The sequence below is a fragment of the Rosa chinensis genome, chromosome 6 (genome assembly GCF_002994745.2).
Source record: "Rosa chinensis cultivar Old Blush chromosome 6, RchiOBHm-V2, whole genome shotgun sequence".
NCBI classification, from domain to species: Eukaryota; Viridiplantae; Streptophyta; class Magnoliopsida; order Rosales; family Rosaceae; genus Rosa; species Rosa chinensis.
Window position 1 is genome coordinate 36,387,081 of NC_037093.1, and position 26,566 is coordinate 36,413,646.

The 26,566-nt window shown below is 37.6% G+C and overlaps 1 protein-coding gene across 4 annotated transcripts; it reads left to right on the forward strand.

Moving 5' to 3' along the window:
• The first annotated feature begins 18,222 nt into the window (after positions 1 to 18,222).
• LOC121049699 lies at positions 18,223 to 21,344 on the forward strand. 4 transcript variants are annotated; one of them, XM_040507650.1, is made up of 4 exons: positions 18,223 to 18,305; positions 19,124 to 19,253; positions 20,187 to 20,302; positions 20,421 to 21,344. In XM_040507650.1, the coding sequence occupies exons 2-4, from the start codon at positions 19,151 to 19,153 to the stop codon at positions 20,952 to 20,954; spliced, it is 753 nt and encodes a 250-aa protein (XP_040363584.1). In that variant the 5' UTR covers positions 18,223 to 18,305; positions 19,124 to 19,150; the 3' UTR covers positions 20,955 to 21,344. The 4 variants fall into 4 exon arrangements, with proteins under 4 accessions (XP_040363584.1, XP_040363586.1, XP_040363587.1 ...); XM_040507652.1 differs by having other exon boundaries at positions 20,427 to 21,344; XM_040507653.1 differs by lacking the exon at positions 19,124 to 19,253 and having other exon boundaries at positions 18,230 to 18,305.
• The last annotated feature ends 5,222 nt before the right edge of the window (positions 21,345 to 26,566 follow it).

Below are 26,566 nucleotides of genomic sequence, written 5' to 3' on the forward strand. Positions count from 1 at the left end.
GCAATCAAGTGGCGTATTTCAACTATTTCCCAAACTTCTCAACCAGCTTGAAAGATGCAGCTCACTGTCTACGACTGAGAGTCAAGACAGATGGCATATCAATGAAAGAAGATATGCAAGAACTCGCAATAGCATACAGAATATACTATAAACTGATGAGTACCACAGTAGAACCCAAGACAAGGATATCAAACATCCCAGGTCTTACTACTGGATTCCTTACCAGTCAGAAGAACCATTCACAACAAATTCACAAAGTTACTTGGAATGAAGTGACTTTTCCTGTTGAATGGAAACTATTTGGTCCGAAGAAACCACCAGAAAGTACAAAAGCGAGAATTTATGAAAGCAGAAAGACTGGAGAAATCAGTCTAAATTTCGACAATCACAGAAAAAGTAATGTCTGTCCTGAAAATATCAGGATAAACAAAAGTCTTCTCAAAAGAAGTTACAGCACTAGAGAAGCTAGTGTTAGTGGTACCAACTACTCTGAAGAACCATCAGAGCCTATCATTAAAGAAGAATTAGAAGTTGATCTGAACAGACCAGTTAATATGCTTAGAGCAGAAAAGCTCTATAGACTCTATGATGAAGCAGAATCTTGTGAAAATCCTGAACGATTAGAAAAACTAATCGAAGAAATGAAAAAATTCTCAACAGGAAAGGTTAGAAAAATCCTTCCTTATGAAGATATTGAAACGGAAGAAGGAGATAGCTCCAAAACTTTCATCATTTGAGAAAAGGGAAAATTAAAACTCCCTGTGCAGAAAGCCCCCATTGGCAGAAAAGAAGAGAGAAACTCTCAAAGATTTGTCCCAGAGGACAATATGCTTAGAGTTCCAATCATGAACTACGACATCTGGCTAAATCTAGACAAGTCTCTAAATAAAAGAAAAGCCATTGACCAATGGGTAGATAGCCTGATGATGGCCTCTGCTCTTACCCTTGGAAATTTGAAGCACCAGATCTTTAGGTGTACTATGAAACTACTCTCACTGGAGTAGCCAAAAAGTATTATCTATCGTTCAAAGAAACTGCCAAAGGGAAAGACTGGCTAGAAGAAATAAAAAATTCAAAATCTCCATATGATTTTGCAGTACCCCTGTACGATCAGTTCTGTGGAGACCTCTCAAATCTGAGTGAAAAGGCTAGAGAAACGGCCAAATCAAATATCTATGCTCTCAAAATCTATGACATGAGATATTTTGAAGAATACTTGAATGAATTTCAAGAATATTACTGTACAATCGGCGAACTAGAAAATACTAATCTAGTTAACCTGTTGCACAGGAAACTCCCTGAACCGTGGAGAACAGCTGTGAGAGAAAGCATAGCTGAAAAACCAATTGAAAATTTTTCAGTTGGAGGAATTGCCTCTCCTTTGGTGTCACAAGTGCAAAATCATGGCGACATAGTGACTCGCAGCAAACATGGAATTAGCAAGCCCAATCCCAGATATGCTATGCACTCTACTCTCCTAGCTCTTCCTCTTGAGCCTACTTGTTATACACAAGCTGCAAAGTATCAAGAATGGCGTGAAGCAATGGATCATGAGTTCAAAGCATTGCAACAGCAGGTACTTGGTCCTTAGTTCCACCGTCCTCCTCAATTAATATTCTTCCTAATAAATGGGTATTCCGAATCAAGAAACGCTCAGATGGGAGTATTGAGCAATATAAGGCAAGGCTAATCGCCAATGGCTTTCATCAGCAAGAGGGCCTTGATTATACTAAAACATTCAGTCCAGTTGTTAAGCACTCCACAATTCGCCTAGTTCTTGCTCTTGCAGTCAGTCATCGTTGGCCAATTAGACAGTTAGATGTCCAAAATGCTTTTTACCATGGCTATCTCAATGAGGATGTCTATATGAAGCAACTTGTTGGCTTTGTCGATCTTAAATTCCCACAACATGTCTGCAAGCTCCACCGTTCTTTATATGGTTTAAAACAGGCCCCTCGGGCTTGGTTTCAGTGCTTTTCGGATTACTTAGAAAAACTTGGCTTCCTGGAATCACGGGCTGACTACTCTATGTTCATTCAATAATCGAGGCATCTATATCATTCTTCTCATTTATGTGGATGCCATACTGATCACGGGTAACAACTCTTCTCACATATCACACCTCATTCATAATCTCAACTCCTTATTTTCTATGAGAGATTTGGGCTTTGCTCATTACTTTCTTGGTATTGATGCTGTTTATAATGGTGATCATTTGCATCTGACACAACACAAATATATTGTGGATTTGTTGAAAAAGACCAAGCTCCATGATTCTAGACCTTATCCTACGCCTGTTTTATCTGGCAAGAAGCTTAGTGTCTATGATGGTGTCCAGTTAGAGGATCCTTTTGAATATCGAAGTATTGTTGGGGCTTTACAGTACCTCAGTCTCACTCGTCCTGATATTTGCTATGCTGTCAATCAAGTGTGTCAATTCATGCACTCACTGACTAATGTTCATTGGGTGGCAGTAAAGAGAATCCTACAATATTTGAAGTGTACCATTAATCATGGGTTAGTTTATCAGCCAGGTTCTCACAAGTTAGTTACCTATTCAGATGCCGATTATGCCGGTGATCTAGATGATCGTCATTCCACTGGTGGATTCTGTGTTTATCTTGGTCCCAACCTGATTTCTTGGAGCTCAAAGAAACATAAAACAGTCTCTAGGTCTAGTGCTGAAGCTGAGTACCAACAGCTTGACTACACAGCTACTGAGTTGTCTTGGCTTCGATCTCTATTTCATGATCTTAATGTATTTCTCTCATGTCCCCGGATCTGGTGTGATAGTGTCAGCTCTATATCTTTGGCCTCCAATCCAGTTTTCCATTCCAGAACCAAGCATATCAAAGTTGATTACCATTATGTGAGGGATAAGGTTGTTCGAAAAGAGCTGGCAGTTTCCTATGTTTCCACTGTTGACCAAACAGCTGACATTTTCACCAAGGGCTTATCTACTCAGCGTTTTCAGTTTCTTGCATCCAAGCTTCGAGTCCGTGCTCGTCCTCTCAGCTTGCAGGGGAATGATAACCAAGAAAGATAGTCCAGCTTGATAGTCCAGCCTGCGGGTCATTGCATTGATCAGTGCTTCAATTTCAATTACTCTGTGAATCAATGGCAAATCCTAAATCAAAGAGTATTGATTTACTGATTGTTATCCGTTTCTTGTATCTACTTTCAATCCAATATATTCTGTAAATCAAGCAATTAGTTCTTACCTTAGATAGACTATAGTCCTTGTATAAATCTAGACATTGTACTGTAAAGCAATCATCAAATTCAAATAGATTATTCCAATCTCTTCCTCTGTTCTTTAGCAAATTCATCAATAATTTTCATTCAACGTACTTCCAAACAAACAACCAGAAAGGGAAGCCAAATACGATGTAAAAATGCCTAATCAAATGGCGGATATGAACTCATTGAGCATAAATCAACTACTAATAAATGAAAATTTGCAAACACTAGACTCAATGAGAGATTTTTAAGAAAGATGTTAATGAACTCTCCCAAAACTTGCACCACAAGTATTAACTTGAGTGGATTGTGGCTCAAGGGAAAAGTGCCTAACAATAGTGGCTAAAAATTATGTGAATCATATTTTAGCTTTACACACACACACCATATATATGTATCAAGGCCTTTTTAGTTTGAGGGATCTATTTTTTTGGCCAGTTTGAAAAATTGTTTGTGGCACTATTTTTTGATCATATATTAGTATCTCGACCATTCAGTTTTAGGTCTTTATGAGTAGATCACTTATGCAAACTTTCAGCCAAATTGATGGTCGTTAATTCATAATTGTGATTTTCAATTTTGAACATGAATGGTTCAGGTTGGACAACTTCGGTTCATCCATTGATATGATCTAATTCAATACCATAGTGATCATCAATTTAGTTGAAATTTTACAAAAGTAATCTATTCATGGAGTCCTAAAAACTGAATGGTCGAGATGTTGATATATGATCGAAAATTGAGTCCCACAAAGGATCCCTTAAAATGACCAAAAGAATGGAGAGAGAGAGAGAGAGAGAGAGAGAGAGAGAGAGTAAAAAATAAAAGACAGAAGGAGTTCAAGCTGTCAAATTTGACATAGGAGGGCTCTATTTCAAATCCACGTGTATATGACATATGGGTTGGAGAAGAGTTTGAACAATCAATTATATCCTTTGGTCTTCCACGTGGTTAAATACCATTTTGTTGGAGATGCTCCTTATAGTGAGGGATACATTTTTTTTGGTCATTTTAAGGATCCCTTGTCAGACCCCACTTTTCGATCACATTTCGATATTTCGACCGTTCAGTTTTTAGCTGCTAATATATAGATCACTTCTGAAAATTTTCAGCCAAATTGATAATTGTTAAAGTTCCGAACTACATTAAATGAATGGACGAACTGAATCTGTCAAACTTTACCCGTTCATATTTATAATTGTAAATCTCAATTATGAATGCCTTAATTTTTAGTGATTTGGCAGAAAATTTGCAGATCTACTCATATAGACCTAAAACTGAATGGTTGAGATGTTGATATTTGATCAAATTAGATAAGCGATCTCTTAAATTGACCCCAAAAAAAAAATTTCTCCTCACTAAAAGGGCCATGTATATATACACACACCAACAAGGTTGCAGTTTCCTTTCAAAAAAGAAAAAGAAAAAAAAAAAGCTAGTTGTAGCATAGCTGGCAATTAAGATATCAGCTGGCTAGCAGTGTGTTATAAGATACTAGCTGGCTAGCAGTGTGTTATAAACTAATTTCAGTTTTTTTTTTTTGACAAAATAAAAAGATTATATATATAACACATAATATAATTGGTCATCCATTACACTTTGTTATAAACAACTTCAGTAACAGTATGTAATGTTAGTGGTTATTAGTATTAACCAAAAATAGAATTATGAATTGTGAGCTCGATCTGAAAAAAATATTCATTTTAGTTGTAACCAATTCCCGAAGAGTTAACAACGTTGAACCATCTCAAACCGCAAACAACAAATTCATACTACCTTATTATATGCTACTTGTTTTGTTTAACATAACTAGTTCTACCTACGACTCTTTAATTCAATATTTCAGTTATTAAATTTTTGTTCTTTACATACAAGGTCTTGAATTTAACTTCAACAAATGACCAAGACAAGTATGAAACTTGAATTCTGATCTTGGATGCTGGGTTTATTCTTCGTGCAGAAATGGTATCTTCAAAAAACAATAGTAACAGTACAGCAGGACCTCCAAGCAAGGCCAAGATTGTGCTTTCAATGTTTGCGTTTTTATGGTTTACAGGTTTCTCGATATTGGGTTTCGTGTATATGTCCCAAAAGTACAGTCCAAGACAAAGCGAAATCATCGTTCGTTTGCATTCTCTAACAGTAGAACATTTGTTTCATGTTCGAGGAGCTCCTCCATCTTTGGCAAAATGGGAAGCGAACATAACCATCCAAAACCACAACAACATCAACGACACCAGCAGAGACAGAGACATGAAAATCATCATACGAAACCTCCAAAGCGTTCTTTTTTACAAAGACCATGGCGTCTCGTGCACCTCGAATGAGAAACCGATGTTAGAGATCAAAAGCGAGAAACAAGGGATGGTGACTCTAAAATTCGAAACAAAGCATTGCGGACAAAAAAATCATGATCTTAATGAGGATTTTGACAATGAACTGGACAGAAAGATGAGGGAGGAAAGAACAAGAGGGCACTTGCGTATGAGTTTGAAGATGAACATGGTGGTGTCATCGGACTTTCTTCAATTGCCCAACTCTACAGGGAGATATTGGATAACCGACGTTTGGTGTTCACATAGTTTTGACGTTGTGTATGTGCATAGTTTAGGGAAGGGAAGAATGGTTGGTCATGATTTGGACTTATGGTATGATGAGAATAAGTGCAAGTTAGACATATAGATAATTAGTTGTCATTTGTCAATAATTTAGATTTTTTTGTTTTTTTGAGAATGTCAATAATTTAGATTAACTTATTATTCTTTTATGTAAATATATTGTGTAGTGGATTAGCATTGAACAAAGTACTGATTCTTCTATTTTAGTTCTTAAATGAATAGTTTTTTTAGTTGAAAATGTCATCCATTATACAATTAAGCAAGCAGTATAATAATGGCTTTATGGCTTATCCAAAGGGCTGTCAGAAAAAATCATTACATAAAGCACACTATACTAGCACACCTCTAACACTAGCACACCACTTTTTTTTGGTTAAGTGCAAAAATAAGAAACTAAATAACCCCAAGAACAAATAAAATTAACCAAGAATGTACTATAGTATAGTTAGTTGTGTATAGTCGTTGCGTAGGGCAGAAGCCCAGTTCGGCCCTTGTGGGCCAACCCAACCCTTTCTCAAATATGGTAGGGTATGAGCCATGCAAATGAAGCCCGGCCAATCAAGCTCTAATAATTTTATATTTTTAAAATATGTTTCTTTGTTTTCTATAACATACAATTTATTTATTTAATTTTTTTTTGAAGGACTTACTCTTTCTTTGTAATTGATTTCGTAAGTGTTATTTTTTGTAGTTGACATTTTCTTTGTTAAACAACAATTAATTTGGGAGATTTACAGATATAGTTAATTAAATATAACCATATTAACTAATACTTATAGCTGTTATTAAGTTAATTCCAATATATGTATAAATAGGATTAACAAAAAAAAAGGGTCTTGGATTACCTATATAACCATTGAGCCATATTTTGAGAAAATAAATGTATTTCTTTTTGTTAAACAAAATAAGACCATTTTTAGCCCATTTCGGCCCTATTCAGAAGGCCGGCGCTTTTGGCCCTAGCGGCCCGACCTTAATGGGCGGGTAAAGTTTAGCATATTTAAGCCCTGGCCCAGCCCTAAATTTTGTTGACTTTGACTAGGCCTGGCTCGGCCGACCCTAAGTCCTAAAATTTAGGGTAGGGGCGGCCCTACCCAAGCCCTAGATGACCCCTATCGTTGCGTATATTTAGTTGTTATGTAATTTAACAATTCATGATGAGGAGTAACCCCAAGAACAAATAAAATTAACCAAGAATATTAACATATCTCCCATGAACTTGCTAGCAACAATTCATGAGGTCTAATCATTGCGTATAGTTAGTTGTTATGTAATTAAAAAAAAAAAATTCATGAGAACATTTTGCAAGAGTGAAGGACATTGCAATTAGTTGGTGAGTTGTGAATAGATTATAAACCTCTCTCTTCTGCGTGGGGAAGGTTTCTAGATAGAGAGGTCCTCTCTAGAAATTTTCTAAAATCAGGACACAATTTTGAGTCTTAACACTTTAGCCGTCTCAACCACCACCACCACCACTTTAATTTATCTCCACCTCCACGGCTCCACCATATCCACCCAACCTTTATCTAGATAGATCTGCCCCTTCCCTCTTTCAATTTCTTCATCTTTCTTTTTCCCTCTACCTCTTCCAATTTCCCCATCTACCCACCACACTTTACTGCCATCTTGAGCTTTCCCATGCCTGGACGAGATGAAATTCATACCATCATCATCACCTCTCCATCTCTACGCTTATTCACCATAACCCAAATCCAATCTCATCTCTACATATCATCCATCACATAGCACATAATTTTCTCCTCTACTGCTTTTGTTCTCCTTTAATAGGTTTGATCTCTTTAGCTTTCAGGTTTGCTCCGTTCTCCGCCACACCTAAACAAACTTTCACTTGTTGGCGAATTTTGGTTAACTTAAAAGTGTCCAGATTACATCAGTAACCACTCCCTCTACAGTTACTCGATTTCTTATGGGCGTTCTTGAGCCCGATGTGTGTCTCAACCGGTGGAGAAAGTAGTATTTTTTTGTGCTTCAACGGCTGATTGAAGTCAAATGGCAGCTTATATGTAGCGACATAAATTCTTTGCTGCTGGTGAAGAAGATATGGAGGCTGCTAGGATGTTTAGGGTTTCTTAGGCCTCATCAACGGGCCGGGCCGAGCCGGGCCTTACTCCATTTTTAAATAGTAGCAGGCCGGGCCAGGCCGGGCTTTATTGTAAATTGAAGGATCCTAGCCCATCCATTTAATAAGGGCCTCATGGGCTTTTTCGGGCCAGGCCGGGCCGGGCTAAGCCTTGGGGGCATTTTCGGGGAGGGCCTTGCGGGCTTTATTTACAAATAAATCTTTAAAGATAATATTTTTTATAAACTTATATTTATATATCATACACTCCAAAGAGAAACCTCTATCAACTTAAATAAAATGTGAAAACCGACCGTTTGATGAGATTATTATAATAAATTATGAGTGTGGTGAAAAATTTAGCCAATTTCACCATATTTTCGAATCCGATCGAATTGGTCAACCGTCGTCACTTGTATGTTTTCTTGGTTGACCGATGGCATGATGACCGCGAAACGTGCTTATTTTTTCACATCATATCTGTAAATATTCCATCGATGGATGTGCGTGGACATAAGATAAAAATTTCAATTTTAATTGCAAAGATGTTGGCCTATATCAATTTGCCTCCTAAAGTCGTATGACTTGTATATTGCATTTAAATTGTTGAGGTTCATTCTAAAGCAACCATGAAGTGGAAAATGAATTTAGAGAAATCAATCGCTCGATTGAGAGATTGTAATGTTTTATGGTGATTGTAAAAAATTTAGCTAATTTGATTCTCGTTTCGAATTCAATCAATTAGGTCAAATTTAGTTACTCTTATAAACCAATATCTATATATCATACACTCCAAAGAGCAACCCCTATCAATTCAAAGAAAATGGAAAAATTGACCGTTGGATGACATTATTACAATAAATTATGTGTGGTAAAAATTTAGCCAATTTCACCATATTTTAGAATCCGATCGAATTGGTCAACCGTCGTCACTTGTATGTCTTCTTAGTTGACTGATGGCATGACGACCGCGAAACATGCTTATTTTTTCACATCACGTTTGTAAATATTCCATCGATGGATGTGCGTGGACATACGATAAAAAAAAAAAATTAATTACAAACACATTGGCTTATACCAATTTTCCTTCTAAATTTGTATGACTTATACATTGCATTTAAATTGTTGAGGTTCATTCTAAAGCAACCATGAAGTGGAAAATGAATTCGGAGAAACCAACCGCTCGATGGAGAGATTGTAATTTTTTATGGTAGTTGTAGAAAATCCAGCCAATTTGGTTCTCGTTTCGAATTCGATCAATTAGGTCAAACTTAGTTACTCTTATAAACCTATATTTATATATCATACACTCCAAAGGGCAACCTCTATCAATTCAAATAAAATGGAAAAACCGACCGTTGGATGAGATTATTATAATAAATTATGAGTGTGGTAAAAAATTTAGCTAATTTCATCATATTTTCGAATCCAATCGAATCGGTCAACCGTAGTCATGACATGTAGAATACTAGAATATATAAGCACATATTCTATATAGAAGTATGAGAACTTCCAATTTCACCATAAACCAAATTACAACAAATTCACACTCACACAAAGACACACACACACACACACACACACACACATATATATATATAAACACACACACACACACACACACACACACACACATATAAACATGTCTAAAAGTCCTGGATCTTCAATAATGATGATGTGACATACTGAAGATTTCCAAATATATGTGCTAGGCCTTCTAGATGGGGCTTTCCGTGCATATTGTAAAAGATGTTGTAGATTCCTTTCCAAGCTGAACTTTCTTCACTTAAATTGCCATAACTCTTTCTAGAAAAGTCGGAATCGCAAACCATAAAATTCTTCAGAAATTAGACACATGGGTCTTTCTGTGCATATAGGGTAAAGCTCCTAATTCCATTCGAGCAGTTCCCAGTAATTCAGCGAAGTTAGGTTCTAGACATGAACTTGTAAAAGATGTTGCAGATTCCCGTCCAAGCTGAACTGCCTTCACTTAAATTACCATAACTCCTTTTAGAAAAGTCAGAATTGCAAACCGTAAAATTGCTCAGAAACTAGACACAGGGGCTTTCCATGCATATAGTACAGCTGCTAATTCCATCTGAGCAGTTCCCAGTAATTCAGCGAAGTTAGGTTCTAGACATGAACTTGTAAAAGATGTTGCAGATTTCAGTCCAAGCTGAACTGCCTTCACTTAAATTGCCATAACTCCTTCTAGAAAAGTCAGAATCACAAACCGTAAAATTCCTCAGAAACTAGACACATGGGGTTTTCCGTGCATGTAGCTTACAGCTCCTAATTCCATCCGAGCAGTTCCCAGTAATTCAGCGAAGTTAGGTATTTTGCACAATAGTTTCTGTGTTAGTTAGCTTAGCTTAGCTTCTTTTCTTCTTTCTTTGAAACACACCTACAAAGACACTAAACTAACGTAAATGAACCATAAATAAGGAGAACTAAACACATATACCAAGAGAAAGAGGCCTAGAAATATAAGAATTAAGAAAATATGAGCACATCAACATACATATATATATATATAATATAATAGTTTACGGGCTTTTGGAGGGCCGGGCCTATGGGCCGGGCAGGGCTTTTGCGGCTTTTTAAAGGGTCAGGCCGGGCTTTTGGCTCTCTGGGTCGGCGGGCCTCCATCGACCCACTTGATCTGCGGGCTTTTTGATGAGGCCGGTTTCTACATTTTATTTCTGGGCTTCTGTCTTGTAATTTGGCTAAGCCCATTATGAGTTTTATTTTGTTTATGCTGGGGGTTTGTGCTCTTGTTGCTATGTCTATGTGCCTCTTTTTGCCGGAATTTTTTATAGGGTTAATACTCATACACCCTGTTTCTATCAAAATACTTCCCAAAAACCCCAACAAATTATTTTCATCCCTCTTCACCCAGCCATATGTCCCTTTCTTTCTTACCTACACAACTTTTGCTTTTTCATTCCATTAGTACCCTTCTGTTGTTTCTTTACATTAGTTTATAATATGTTTAATATTTCTGTTACATTTGATGAAACGTGGTGGGCCCATTCTTAAAATTATTTGTTCAAACAGAAGTGTGATAGAATTCATCCTCTATTTCAAAGGTAAACATTACAATTTACTATTCATAATTTCGATCGTTGACAGACTTGAATTAGTGGCTATCTGTAAAAATACTAGCAAAGAGTTGCAGAAAGAAAGAGAAAAATTGAGAAAGCTGAGAGCTTATAGAGATAGTCTTGATAGGGAATCACCCAACTATTGGGATATCATTTATAGACTTCAAACCAGAATTTATAAAATAGAACAAGATATTGATAATCTCTTGTATGTTCTGGAAGAGGAACAAAAACCTCTTGATTATTTGAGCATTGGTTAGATCCGCACATCACTGGTATCAGAGCCTGTAAAATAGCTCAAAGGAGAACCCCTCCTTAATGGGGATAATGTCAGAATTGTTATTAAAGAAAATAAATTATCTACTGAAATCTTCTGATGAGAAATATCAGAAGCTGTTACTAGAATTATCTAGATGTCAAACTCATCTAGAAAAATTACTTGCTATAATCCACCAATTGGAAAGATTGGAAAACAAACTAGATTATATCAAAGAACTTCCAAAAACGGAAGAAGAAAAACTGACAGTCGTCAGTAGAAAAATCAAGGAACAGCAAAAAACGCTGGATTCTATACTGAAGGACAAGAAATTGCCTACAATAAAAAAGAAAGCTAATGGATTCAAACCATTAGAAAAACCAGACAAGAATCTTGTTCCAAACATGATTTTTCTGGAACCATCTACTAGTCAGACTAGTATCCGGTATGAAAACCCGGAGAAAAGAGAATTGAAGATGTTAAGCATCTTTGGGAAAAAGAAAGGAGTACAACTCCTAAATGCTGAAGGGTTCGAATTCAACGAGATCGAACAAGAGGTAAAAAACTCCTCAATTCCAAAACTAGATTTCAAGCAAATCTACAAGAGGGGAAAGTTTGATTTAATGGATAGCCATTATTTTAAACTACTGGAGATTACAACCCCCGCTACAGCAGGAGGAGAGACTGATCTACTACTAATCACTCCTTCAGAAGTGGCCAGAGCTCAAGCAAAAAAATATCAATTTATGCATATTGGAGCAGTCCAAGTAGGCATAAATCTGCTTGCTCGTGAAGACATAAACTGTTCAGTCCTATGTGTTCTACAGGACAATAGGTTAACAGACTTCCAAGCTAGTCTGTTGGGAACACTTGAAGCATCTCTGTGCGATCAAGTAGCATATTTCAACTGCTTCCCCAACTTCACCACCAGCTTGAAAGATGCAGCTCACTGTCTACGACTGAGAGTCAAGACAGATGACATATCCATGAAAGAAGATATGCAAGAACTCGCAATAGTATACAGAATATACTATAAATTGATGAGCACTACAGTAGCCCCCAAGACAAGGATAACAAATATCCCAGGTCTTACTACTGGATTCCTCACCAATCAGAAGAACCATTCACAACAGATTCATAAAGTTACTTGGAATGAAGTAACTTTTCCTCTTGAATGGAAATTATCTGGTCCAAAAAAGCAACCGGAGAGAGCAAAAGCAAAAATCTACTAGAGTAGAAGAACTGGAGAAATCAGCCTCAACTTCGACAATCACAGAAAAAGTGATGTCTGTCTTGAAAATTTCAGGATAAACAACAACAACCTTCTGAGAAGAAGTTATAGCACTAGAGAAGCTAGTATCAGTGGTACAAAACCCACTATTGAAGAGCCAATATCAGAAGAAGATCTGGAAGCTGATCTAAACAGACCAGTCCATATGCTCAGAGCTGAGAGGCTCTATGATCTTTATGAAGAAGCTGAGAATTGTGAAAATCCTGAACGATTAGAAAAACTAATCGAAGAAATGAAAGAATTCAAAATCAGAAAAACAAGAAAAGTCTTTCCTTATCAAGATATTGAAATGGAAGAAGGAGAAAGCTCCAGAACTTTCATTAGCAGAGAAAAAAGGGAAACAAAACTCCCATTTCAGAAAGCCCCCACGGGTAAAAAAGGGGAAAGAAATTCCCACAGATTTGTCCTAGAGGACAATCTGCCTAGAGTTCCTATCACGAACTATGGCATCTGGTTGAATCTAGACAAGAGTCTAGACAAAAGAAAAACCATTGACCAATGGGTAGATAGCCTGATGATGGCCTCTGCACTTACCCTTGGCAAATTTGAAGCACCAGATTTGCAGGTGTACTATGAAACTACTCTCACTGGAGTAGCAAAAAAGTATTACCTATCTTTCAAAGAAACCGCCAGAGGAAGAGACTGGCTTGAAGATATAAAAAATTAAAAGTCTCCGTATGATTTTGCAGTACCCCTGAACGATCAGTTCTGTGGAGATTTTTCAAATCTGAGTGAGAAGACTAAAGAAACGGCAAAATCGAATATCTATGCTCTTAAAATCTGTGACATGAGATATTTCGAAGAATACTTGAATGAATTTCAAGAATATTACTGTACAATTGGTGAACTAGAGAATACTGATCTAGTTAATCTGTTGCACAAAAAACTCCCTGAACCATAGAGAACAGCTGTGAGAGAAAGCATAGCTGAAAAACCAATTGAAAGATTTTCAGTTGGAGGAATTGCCGACAGAATCCGGCAATTACTAAAAGAGCAATGCAAAGCCAATCTTAGAGCTAAGATGGCCAAGAAACAACTCAAAGGAGTTGAAAATTTCTGTTACGGAATGTTGGATATGCCCACAAATTGGGGATGTCATGATTCCAAGTTCCACAGAAACAAGAAAGGAAAATATTACTCTACAAAATTCAAAAAGAGTAATCAGAAAAGAGATTGGAAGTTCAAGAGAAGTTCCAATTACAAGAAACAACAGGATGAAGATCCTAAAAAGAAATTCTTCAAGAAAAAGAAGAATACTCATCAGCATAAGCAACCAAGCAAGAAAGCTTGCAGATGTTGGCTATGTAAAGCTGAAGGGCACTATGCCAATGAATGCCCGAAAAAGGGTAAAAGATCTACTAAGGCTCTCTTTGAAGAATTTGAGCAGATAGTAGAAGTAGCAAATATGAAAGGCTACGAAATAGCCTATTCTGATAATGAAGAAGATGACAGGTCAGTCTATTCTGCCTGGTCTGAAGAAGAAGATTCATCATCTGAGTCTGAGATAGATTCTGAAGTAGAGTACTTTGAATCCAGACAAATGAAGGTTTTGAGAATCAAAAACTGGGATGAAAGCAAGACAGAATCTTTAATGTTTTCTTATCAGGTAAACCCTGGTACATTCGTTTGTGACTACTGCCGATGTCATGAAAAGAATGGTCACCCTATGTTTTGCGAAGAGTCTAAGAAGACTTATCACAAAGAATGCTTCATAGCTGAAGCAAGAAGAAAGACCAAAAATGGACTTGTTAGCCAGTTGGTTGAACAAGAATATGAAGAGTATTTCTCTGAGAAAAAAGAGAAAGAAATAGAAACTCTGTTCCAAGAAATCATCATGGAACCATCTTCCTCAAAAATAAAGGAAGAAATCATCGGTGAAGAAAGAATCGATGAAAATATTGAACTGGTTGAAACACAAGAAATTATTCCAGAAGAATGTAAACCATTCATTCCAAAGGAACAAGCTCAGGAAAATGAGCTTCAACAATCGAAGGTCGTCTCTACTAGTAGATACAGCAACTACATAGAGATTGGACTAAAATTCCCAGATCACAAAAAATATCATCTACATGCCTTTGTAGATAATGGATCGGGATTTACTGTTGCAAAGAGATTTGCAATTCCAGACGAACTCTGGAAAGAAGATAAGAAAAAATCCGCTACTGGTGTTACATTTGATGGGAGCCATCTCACCATGAAAAAAGTAGCAAAAAATGTTCATATCACCATTGGTGGAGGAACATTTATAATCCAGAATGTTTGGCAATCTGAAGGCCAAGGATCTGATTTCTTGTTGGGCAATGATTTTATTCTCCAACAAAGATATTCAGGATGAAGAAGCAATAGGCTTCAGAAAATGAGAACGGGTGTTCTGGGCAGACCGACTCACACAAGCAAAAAGTGTCGTTGGTCCTGGTTTCACTACGCAGTATCAGAGATCGCAACAGAATAGTGGTGATCTTACCCCCTACAAACCCAAATTTGAGCCTATACTCCAAATTAAGCAACAAGCAGAATTACTTGTTGAGGAATCTTCTGAAGAAGAAGAAGAAGAAGAAACTAGTGAAGATGAAGAAACTAGTTTCATTCATGAGCATAACCTCAAGCACTTTCAGAACAAGCTTGAGTCTCAAAAAATTCTCACTCTTGAAAAAATCAAGAAACTACTCGAGCAGAATATAGACGTAGATCCTCAGAAGTTTTAGGAAAAAGACCCAGTGGTTTGTGAATTAAGATTGCATGACATGAATGCCATCTGTCATGTCAAAGCCATTCCTCAGTACAAAGAGGAAGATAAAAAAGAACTCAGAAAAGATATTGAAGATCTCCTGAACAAGAGATTAATTCAACCCTCCACTAGCCCTCATCATGCTCCAGCATTCTACATGAGAAATCATGCAGAAAATCTAAGAGGAAAAGCTAGAATGGTAATTGACTACAGAGATGTCAACAAAAAGACTGTCAAAGATGGTTATCAAATTGCTCAAGTGAGAGTATTGATTAACCAGCTCAGAGGAGCTAAAGTCTTTTCAAAATTCGATGCAAAGTCGGGTTTCTGGCAGGTCAAGATGCATCCTGAGAGTATTCCTCTCACTGCATTTGGAACACCACAAGGTCATTACGAATGGCTGGTAATGCCTTTTGGTCTAAAGCAAGCTCCTTCAATCTTCCAAAGAAAGATGGACAACATCTTCAAACATGTTGCGGAGTTCTGCGTCGTCTATATAGATGACATTCTGGTCTTCTCCAAAAACAGAGAAGAACACATGAAACACCTCCACGAGGTAGTAAAGCTGATAGTTCAGCATGGAATTATCCTAGGAGAAAAGAAAATCTTCTTTATCCTCGATGAAGTTGATTTCCTAGGAATAAATATCAAGAATGGAGTAATAAAACTCCAACCTCATATCCTTGAGAAGATCTGGAAATTCCCAGATAGAATTCCTGATGCTAAGAGTCTAGAGAGATTCCTTGGTGTCATAAATTATGGGAAAGATTTCATCCCTAAAATCTCAGGGTTAACAGCAATGTTATCTCCTAAGACAAGTTCCAAAAGAAAATGGAACTTCACTGAAGATGATGAAAAAATTGTGAAGCAGATAAAAAATCTCTGCAAAAACCTTCCTCCTCTTCAACAACCAGAAGAGAATGATGAAATTATCCTCCAAACAGATGCGAGTGATAATTACTGGTCCGGTGTAGTTCTAGCGAAAGCGCCTGGAACTAACATTGAAAAGATCTGCAAATTTTGCAGTGGCAAGTTCAGCCCTGCAGAACTGAATTATCCCATAAGGGAAAAAGAAATTTTGGCTGTCAAGAAAACAATTTTAAATTCTCCAGCTTTTCTTGGAAAACCCTTTACTGTTCGCACCGATTGTGCTAGAGTAAAGAATTTCAAAAATTTTAAACTTGATAAAGCTGCTGATAGAGGAAGATTAGCCAACTGGCAATTGTTTCTTAACCAATATGATTATATTGTTGAATTAATTGTAGGAAACAAGAATTATCTTCCAGACGCATTAACTAGAGAAATGGCGATATTCAGCCAAAGAGATGACGACGAAGGTCGTAATCCCAGAAGTAGAAGAACTGGGAAAGAACATGAACCTGAAGAGGATTCCAAAGAAACCAAAGAAAAAATCCTTAAAAGGTTTCTGCTAAGTCCAAAAGGACTAGCCATAACTGATCAATCCCAGGGTAAAGGATTGGCTTTCCCATCTCAAACGGCAGACGGTAAAGGTTCATCAAGACCGTTGACGGCTGCTGCTTTGCCAAAAAGCAGACCAACTCCAACTGGAGTTATAAATGTTTTCAATTATGAATTAAAAATTTTTGATACTCCTGTGTTCAGAACTGGCAGGAGACTAGCCTATCACCAGAAAGCAATTTTGGATAACCTCCTTTTTGCTTTTCAAGAAAGAAGAAGTGGTCTAATGTTCCCAGCTCTCTTTGCCTTAGCTGAAGAACTCTACGAAAATGGTAGGCCACAATTTGAAGACATGCATACACAGCAGAGTGCTGTAAAGAAAGAAAAAATTCACTTCCTTGAAAGTCCTGAAAGTGCTAGGGTCCCTATCATGGCACTCAATGAATCAGACTAGCATGAATTCCACAGTCTGATAGGAAGGCATAATTCAGAAGACCTAGTTCCTCCCACTCTCTTTATTGTTTCAGGTCCTTATGTTGGAAGATACTTGGTCAATGTTCAGAGTGAACATCCTCAAGAACACAAGCTTTGGCTTGTTGAAAATGGTTTTGTCCATAATCTGTGGACCAAAACAAATGATGATCTGAAGGGTTTGCCACCAATCATTGTCAACACAGTCAAAAATATCAGGAAAAATGACTGTATGCTTCGTCTGAAGTTTAGATCCACTCCCCCTGAATGGATCCAAAAGGCAAACGGTGAGGTTGAATATATTCCTCCATATCATTATGTAAGAATTATTCAAAGAAAATATCTTCAACCAGCCTGTGTAGGGTACAATGGCCAACCAAACTAAAGCATCCCGTGGATGAAGGCCATGGCTCTAGAATACATCAAAAAGATCATCTCTGAAGATATCAGCAATACCTTCCTGGCAGCAGAAGAAAAAATTATTATCACTGCATACGATCACCCTGACGTAGTCAGCAGTGACCTATTCCAATCTCTCACCAGAAAAGAGATAGACTCGACTATGGCATGCATGCACTGGGTGGAAAAGCTTGAAACTGACAACCACCACAAAATGTATGTTGATACAGACGTCGAAGATAATGCTACCACTGTTAGAATAGCCCAGGCAGACAACAGCTCCTTTGTCTTTGGTTACCATTCAGAAACAGACGAGAATATGTAGCATCACGGGTGAAGCTACAAGTGAAAGAAGAAAAACACCAAATTAGTAACTGTAGCACTTTTGACCTTTTAAAAGTTAAAAGCTACTTTTGCTTTCAAAAAGAGAAACACTTCACCTACCAACTTTTGTTTTTCTCCATCCGACCTCCACTAGCAGGAGCACTCAGAAAAGCAAAAGTTCACGGAGTTGTCCTGTACATTTTTATGTTTTGAATTCTAGTTTGAGTTCCGCTCTCTATATAAGGAGCTTTAAGTTTCAGTTGTAAGGCATCGGAAAATTGAGTAGAAGAGTCTTCTCTCAAGAAGTAAGAAAGCCATAGTAGCAGTGTGCTTTTTCCTACCTGTCGAAGGTGCAGTAGTGTGCTTTCATTACAAGTAAGTACCTGTTCTCATTCTCATGGATAGCTAAACAGTCTTTGGCTGTTTACCTGAGGATGAGGCTCTGGATTTCTAGCATGTATTTCTGTTGAATAAATAAAATAAGGATTACACATCCATGTTTGTCAAAAGTAGCAAAATTAAATATCTTTAAATATCACTATCTGATCCATAATTTTGCACTCCATCCATGACTATCACTATCTGTTTGCTATACGAATTTTGAAGTTTGAAAAGTTTTGCCTACCTGAAAAAACCAGTTTTAAAACTAAGATTAAGACAAGCAGCAGTGATTCCGCCTGTTAAAGTATCCGCTAGGCAGGAAGCCGTTAGGAGAAAAACTTGGGCATGTTGAAGGCTAGTCTTGTTTTCGTTTTTGTTTTTTAATAAAGTTTCTAAGGAAGACAAAAGCTCTAAAGCTCAGGATAGCATAGGAACTATCCCTTTTAGTCTTTTCACAAGAGAATAGTCTGTGTGTACTTGGGCATAATACTTGGGATATCTGGGTAAACGGGAAATAGCCCTTTTTTATATCTCTTGTATTGTGGTGGGCTTTTGGATCATCTAATATAATTTACTTTATTTGACAAAAAGAAAAAAGAAAGTTGTAAATGGATTATTTGGACTAATTAATATTGTAGAGAATCAAATGTACAAATCTCATTAACATCGTGAAATAAATGAAATTGGAAAATAAACTTGACATTTCTACTTGTTAAAAAAAAAAAAAAAAAAAAGAAAAGAAAAAAAGAAAGGTATACTCGTTGGAGAGCGGGAACCCGTTGGATTTGAATTTAGCCCCCATTTGGTTGCAGCAGGGACTTGACATATGAAGCGACAGGATGAAGACTTTATATACCCCCTCCTCACTCTCCTCTCACAGTCTGTCCAACTTCACTTCCTCAACTCTGCCGGCCCCTTCCTCTCTGGTCATAGGTCTCATGGGTATGTTAACCTCTGATTTTTCTTTTTCTGTTTCCTTGATTTCTTTGGTCCTCTGCTCATGTTTATGTTCTATATGATTTTTTTCAACTGGGTATTTCAATCTGAGTGTTTCAGAGAGATTTGTGTATGGGGTGATTTATTGTGCCAGATGAGAGACTAGGTGAGTCTTTGGCAACAGGGGTTTTCTTTTCTCCCGAGAGAAAAAGGAAGGATTGAAAAGGGAAAAGAAAGAGCTCAGCTGAGCTTTCAATTTCAAAGCCCTATGAAACACAAAACAAAACTTTGGAATTGAAATTATCAGGGTTTATTCTTTGTTGGGGTACGTTTAAGAGAAATCGGTGGAGGGGTTTCTTTCTCTCAGAAAATAAATTAGGTCTCTTTCTCTTTAGTATTTGCAAATAGTCAGTATTGGGGCCTCCTATTAAGTGTTGAGGCTACATTGTGGATGAGATTGATTTTGATTGTTTTCCGGTTTTTTACAACTCAGAAGTGAAATCTCTGGTTCTCTTCTATTAAACTCATCATTGCTGATACATAACATGATATGCCGCATTCCCTTTCCTACTGAAAGATGAAGAGTGAACTAAAAGGTTAATTAGTAGAGGTCCAAAATAGGAGTAATTGTGATGATGCTCATTATATATGAAGCTTTGCTATGTCGCCTCCATTGTTTAATGTCTAAAATAAGAGATCCGAGGTCTAAAGATGGGATTTTTATAAGCTGCTACTGGAATAAAATTGGTTCTCAGGTATCAGAGCAACATTTTATGGTATAAGTGTACATTTAAAGGTATTCAGTGTATACATATATGCATGCCCTTTTTGACTTTGCTCTTACTTAACAGAAGTGCATTCCATGCTCGCAAATCTATGATAAAAGTTCTGCATATTTTTCATTCTTCTAGTGTTAAGTTTTTAATTTTGTTTAATTAGAGATGGATTTCTATGCAATGAAGAGGAAGCAACTTCAAAGACTCTGCAAAAAGCATAGCATCCCTGCAAACATAGGGAACGCAGAAATGGCCAACAGGCTTACTTTGCTTCACAAGGTAACCAAAAATATATATGCCAGCATTTCCTCTGTTTTTTGTTGATGTTTTTTGTTACCTTTTAGTGGTCAATTCTGTTTTAGGGTGCTGATAAATTGAAAGTGAAATTGATTTTAAGGTTCAGATACAGAAGGCGAAGAAGGTAAGCTTCAATCCTGAGAATGAAATATTTTTCTTTGTGGCTACACCCAAATATTCATACTCCAGTTTAAAGAAGAAACGGGTGCAAAAGAGGAAGTCCAGGGTGAAGCAAGCTTCAAAGAAGCAGGTTCAGCTTGCTGAAAATGGGAGAGAACTTGAACTCTCGGTGAGCATAATTGTTACCCCAGTTAGACATATAAGATCTCGTGCACAGAGAATGCAACAAGGTGATGCAGAAGCAATGTGTTTGCCTTTTTCTGCGCAGAAGAAAGTCAGAAGCATTGAGGAAAATGTAGGTGGTGATAAGCCGCCTCCGAAGGTTAAGTTGAGTGAGGGAGTTGGTGGTGATACAAAAGATTCTATTTCGAGTGGAGTATTAATTTATAAAAAACTGAGAAGCAGAATAGTGGTGTGTAAATATGGTGGAGATTCAATGGTTTCGAAGAAGAAAATTAATGCAGAGAGTGCTGTTGAAGCAATTGTGCCAAAAGGTGGAAGACTACTGTTTTGACTTTTGAGTGAGAAATTGGATGAAATTGATCGTGGTGGTACGACTTGGACTCCGGTTCAAGGGGCTAATCAGATGGGGCCAGCTTTCCAGTAGAGTTGTGTTTTGTATTGGTCTAGTGTAGTTAAATCAGGTTAGATATGCATGGTTTCTGCGGCAGGTGATGTAGGATCATAGTTTTTGGATATGTTTCTGAAACAAGAACTTAAGGTACTCAGAACTTAAGATATGAATTGTTAAGGGGGTGGTTTGGAGGTGATAGTTTTTGGTTAAAGCCTTTACCTTATTTCAGTTGTTGCTCAGAACTTAGTTGCCTTACCTTAAAGGTAAACTGATCACATGAAAGGTATTGATGAAATGTGATGATAAATTGATAATTTGGTTGAATGAAAATTTCAGTTGTTGCTCAGAACTTAGTTGCCTTTACCTTAAAGGTAAACTGATCACATGAAAGGTACTTATGAAATGTGATGATAATTTGGTTGAATGAAAATTTCAGTTATTGCTCACAACTAATTAGTTGTCTTGTTTGAATTACTCATCTGGATGTTATAATTTGTTTTGCTTGATATTTCTGTTGTGTTAAGATTGGAAAATACGAGTTTATTTGGTGGAACTGGAAGGTGACCCTAACTTCCATACATTAATGCATTTTTATACATGGGAACTTTATTATTGAATTGGAGATTGTCTGATGTTTCTTTCAAGATGTTATATTCTGACGAGAATTTTGTGTATTTGGTTAGTTGCAAATATTGTACAGATTAGGATACATGTTGCTGTGTATAAGTAAGGGTATTATTATTTTATAGTGGGTTATCGATACAGTTTCAGACGACTTGTGGATCTTTGTCGTTCTTTTCTTTACTTTTTAGTTTGTGTCAATGTCTTATGCACAAAATTGAATTACAGACCCGTGCTTTGCATTTAGGTAGTGTTGTTGATCTCGGTTGATGTTAAATATTTTCTAAATTCACTGTTTTCATCACTACTATAAGACTTTACCTGCATCTGTCTAGATAAGCCTTGCTGATCTAATTGTGCAAGGCTGATTGTTTCATTAGTGACTTATGATCATAATCTCACTGAATATATAAAATATGATTGGTTAAACATATTTGCATCTAATTCTCTGATTTATGTATTTGTCTGTTGGTTTAAGAGCACTCCCGGATGAGACCTTAATGCTGCTGCATTTAAAGGTTTTACTAGGTTTGCTGAATGAAATGTTATTAATATAGTTTTGTTTCTCATACTCATGATTAAGCTTCAAAAATTTTAACCGAAGATGGAGGGATTCTGTAATAACCTGGAATTTTAAGTACACATTCAAGTGATAAATTTTCTTTACGAGCTTGTGTGTGTGTGTATTTCAGCAGTTTATCACCTATTACATATAGACTTGTAGGAAACTAGTTTTACTTAATGGGTTTGAGAATTTTTTTATGAGACCTTATAAACCGAATCAATGAATCTCTTTCTTATGTTTGAGTACTAATCCTAGCTTGAAATAGTTTAATTATCCAAAAGATGAGCTATCACATTTTAGCACGAAGTGGATATGAGATATTTTCGACTATGTCATCTGTTATTATGTAACAGCTGCAAATTGATATTTATATGCCTTGGTTTTTTTTTTTTTTTTTTGAAAGGAAAGACGACAAACTATATTAAGTGATAACTGAGGGTTACATGGAGCGATGCAAAAACATCGAAAGAAAACAATAAAGCATAAAAAGATGTACAAACACATCTATAATGAAGCAAAAACAATAAAGGATAACAAGATGCACAAACGCATCTAGAATGAAAGGTAACCAAGATGTGACTTGATGCTGAATGACATCGCTGCATTGCATATGTCACGAGAGCAGTGTAAATGTAATAGCAACTGTAACCGTAACCATAACCGTAACCGTAACCGGTGATATGATCACCTAGGAGAGGTGATTCGCTCACCAGGAGTCCGAAAGTAATCGAGGGTGTCAGAAACTTGAAAATTAGTAAACGGATTCCTAAGAGCCATAACCAATACTAGGGCAATATGAGCAGCTGTCTCGGATGCAAGATCCAAATTTGTAAGTGACCCGGATCCCAAATACGGATCCAAGTCTGGCCTGATACCCAAATCAAGTCTGCCAAAGCAGATTTATCAAGAGCCCAAGCCCATTTGAATCTGATTTGGGCACCCAAGCACATGGACACCCTAGCATCAAATCCACTCTGGACACTCGAACATCTGTGCACCCCAGCCTGCAGCCGGAGAGTGTCACCGGTGGAAGAACCCACGGCGCCATCCTCACCAACCACAACCAGCCCCAGCGCTCCTCGTCTAGTTGTGCCGCCATGACATCGAGAGGAAAATCCCTCGCTGGGAGGACCTCGCACCACCTCCAGCCGTAGCACCCTGATCCTCGACACAATCTGAACCCAAAAGATCTTCTGTCCAAACGCCCGGCGTGCTGCAACTTTCAGCCACCAAGCAGTAGGTTCGAGATCCCAGATTTGGTTCGGGTCCCCCAAACCATAGTGCCACCACCGATCCGACTGCAGCCCTGCCGGAGCAACTCCTAATCCGAATTCTGACCTCAAAGACGACATCGGAGTCCCTGAATCATAAACCTTCTAGTCGCCGGCAGCCACCAATCTTGGGCGCCGATCCGAAAGCAATTCCAAAACCCAGTGCGAAGCAGTCTGGGTAGAAGAGAAAACCATCGCCTCAAGACAGGTCAAGGACCTCGACTTCTTGGAGAAAAATGGAAAAAAGGAAGAGGGGGCAAGGGCTGTGCTCAACAACTGCGACACCAAAGGAGGCACCGGAAATTTACTCCATTGGAGATGGAGGAAGGTGCAGAATCGCCTACCCGTGGGAGGCGTTCTCTGAAACCCTAAGGTTCGAAATGCCTTGGTAATTAAGCTCACGCATCTTTCTTCACAAGTATGCATGCATCTCTTGTTAGAGATAAGTTTAGCTGAATCCAAATCCAATATATATAAACAAGATTGAGTAGCTTTAATATTCAAGCTTATGTTCTTCATATATATATATATATATATATATATATATATATATATACTGGGCCCTTCTAGTGAGGGATCCATTTTTTGGTCCTTTCTAGGGATAGAGCATTACACCAATTTTTCGATCATATTTTAACATTTTAACCTTTCAGATTTTAGGTCCTAATGTGTAGATCACTTCTACAAATCTTCAGCCAAATTGATTATTGTTAAGGCATTCAAAACAGCTACTTAAGATTATAAGTAGGAACGGTTCAAGTTTGACAGATTTGATTCGTTCATTGATTTATTCTAGTTTGATACCTTAACAATCACCGATTTGGCTGAAAATTTGCAGAAATGATCTACACATTAGGACCTAAAAAATGAATAGTTGAGATGCTGAAATGTGATCGAAAAGTTAGTCTAATGCCCTATCCCTATAAAAGACCAAAAAAGGGATCCCTTAGTGGAAGGGTCCTCTATATATATCAAGGCCCTTCTCATGAGGGATCCTTTTTTTGGTCCTTTCTAGGGATAGGGCATTAGACCAACTTTTCGATCACATTTCGGCATCTCAACCTTTCAATTTTTAGGTCCTAATGTGTGGATCACTTCTGCAAATTTTCAGCCAAATTGATTATCGTTAAGGCATTCAAAATAAGGATTTAAGATTATAAATATGAACGGTTCAAGTTTGACAAATTTGGTTCTTTCATTGATTTAATCTAGTTTGATACCTTAACGATCACTGATTTGGCTGAAAATTTGCACAAATGATCTACACATTAGAACCTAAAAACTGAAAGGTTGAGATGCTGAAATGTGATAGAAAAGTTGGTCTAATACCCCATCCCTAGAAAGGACCAAAAAAGGGATCCCTCACTAGAAGGGACCCTATTTTGGTCTTTTCTAGGGATAGGGTATTAGACCAACTTTTCGATCATATTTTGGCATCACAACCTTTCAGTTTTTAAGTCCTAATGTGTAGATCACTTATGCAAATTTTTAGCCAAATTGATTATCATTAAAACATTCAAAATGGCGATGACAGAAACCACTATGGCAACATTTGGACTCGCGGTGGGGATCCGAGGAGACGAGGTCGCTTTTGGAGGGAGGTGAAGACGAACATCGATCGCCGGAACCAAGGTTTGGAGGCCACGATCTTGAACGGTGCAGTAGAGGGAAAAACTAATGTGGGTTGGGTTCCTAAATCAGTTTTGTGGCCCAAGATACGTTGGAGGCCCAATTCTGTTTGGGTGTCCAAACAAAGTTGGGTGCCCCAATTTAATCCTACTTTAGGACTTCAAGTTTTGGACTCAAGGTCTATGGGGTTTCTGATTTGGGATCTAGGAGGATCGGCTCGCCCAAAACTCCTAGCCCTAGCTTGGAAGGGTTGGAGAAAATCTAAATTTTTATTGAATGCCTATTTACTATGTCTTAGTTTTTTTCATAGTTATAGGCTTGCTTTTGAATAAAGTGAGCACTGGTTGTCTAATCAGTAGTGCTAACATGCTACGTCCTAGACTTGTCAATAGAGATGGCAAGGGAAGGCATGTATCTGTGCCATTTGGGTTTGAGTTGAATGAGAATTGATTTGTTGATTATTAACTCAATTGAAAAATGAAAATAGATAAGGAAAATAATAAAGAATATAATCTAATATTATTGAATTGGAAAGTCTAGAAAAAAATAATTATAATATTTTTTGATATAATTATTGTCCTTAATAATTATTTTATAATAAAGTGAGGTCAAGTGAGCAGATTGGAGGTCCTAATAAAAACACTCAAAGAAAAAATATTAGGGGTTTTGTCCATTTACCCCATTTCTAGGGATTTTTTTCCCACTTACCCCATTAAGTTTTTTTAATTCTCTCTTACCCAATACACTCTAAGGGAGTCTTCCCTAATACCTTTTTTTTTGTTTTTAATTTTTTTTTAATACCATTTTACCCTCACCCCCTTGTTACTTAGAGAGAGAGAGAAAAAAAAAATAGAAGAGAGAGAAACCATGGGAGACTTCGCCGGAGCCCGTCACCGGCCGCCGGAATCCGGTCACCGGCAGCCGGATTCCGGTCACCGGCCGCTGGATTCCGGCCAACTTCGCCGGAATCCGGCCAATTTTCACCGGAATCCGGTCAACGGCCGCCGGATTCCGATCACCGGCTACCACCCACCGGAAAGTTTTTTTGCCCCCAATAGACGTCTATTAGGGGGCAATAGACGTCTATTGCCCCCCAATAGACGACTATCAGCCATGTATTGCCCCCCAATAGACGACTATCAGCCATGTATTGCCCCCAATAGATGTCTATTGCCCCCCAATAAAGGGGCAATAGACGACTATCAACCATGTATTGCCTCCTAATAGACGTCTATTAACCATGTATTGCCCTCCCAATAGATGACTATCAGCCATGTATTGCCCCCCAATAGACGTCTATTGCCCCCCAATAGACGTCTATTACCCTCCAATAGACCCTTAACACACTCCAAAGAGCACAGAAAATAACATGTGAAAACAATATTGGAAACAGTAAAAGCTCCACTAGGTTCTCGACTATATTGCAAGAATACTCAATCAGAAACAAAATCATTGTACAGATGCTC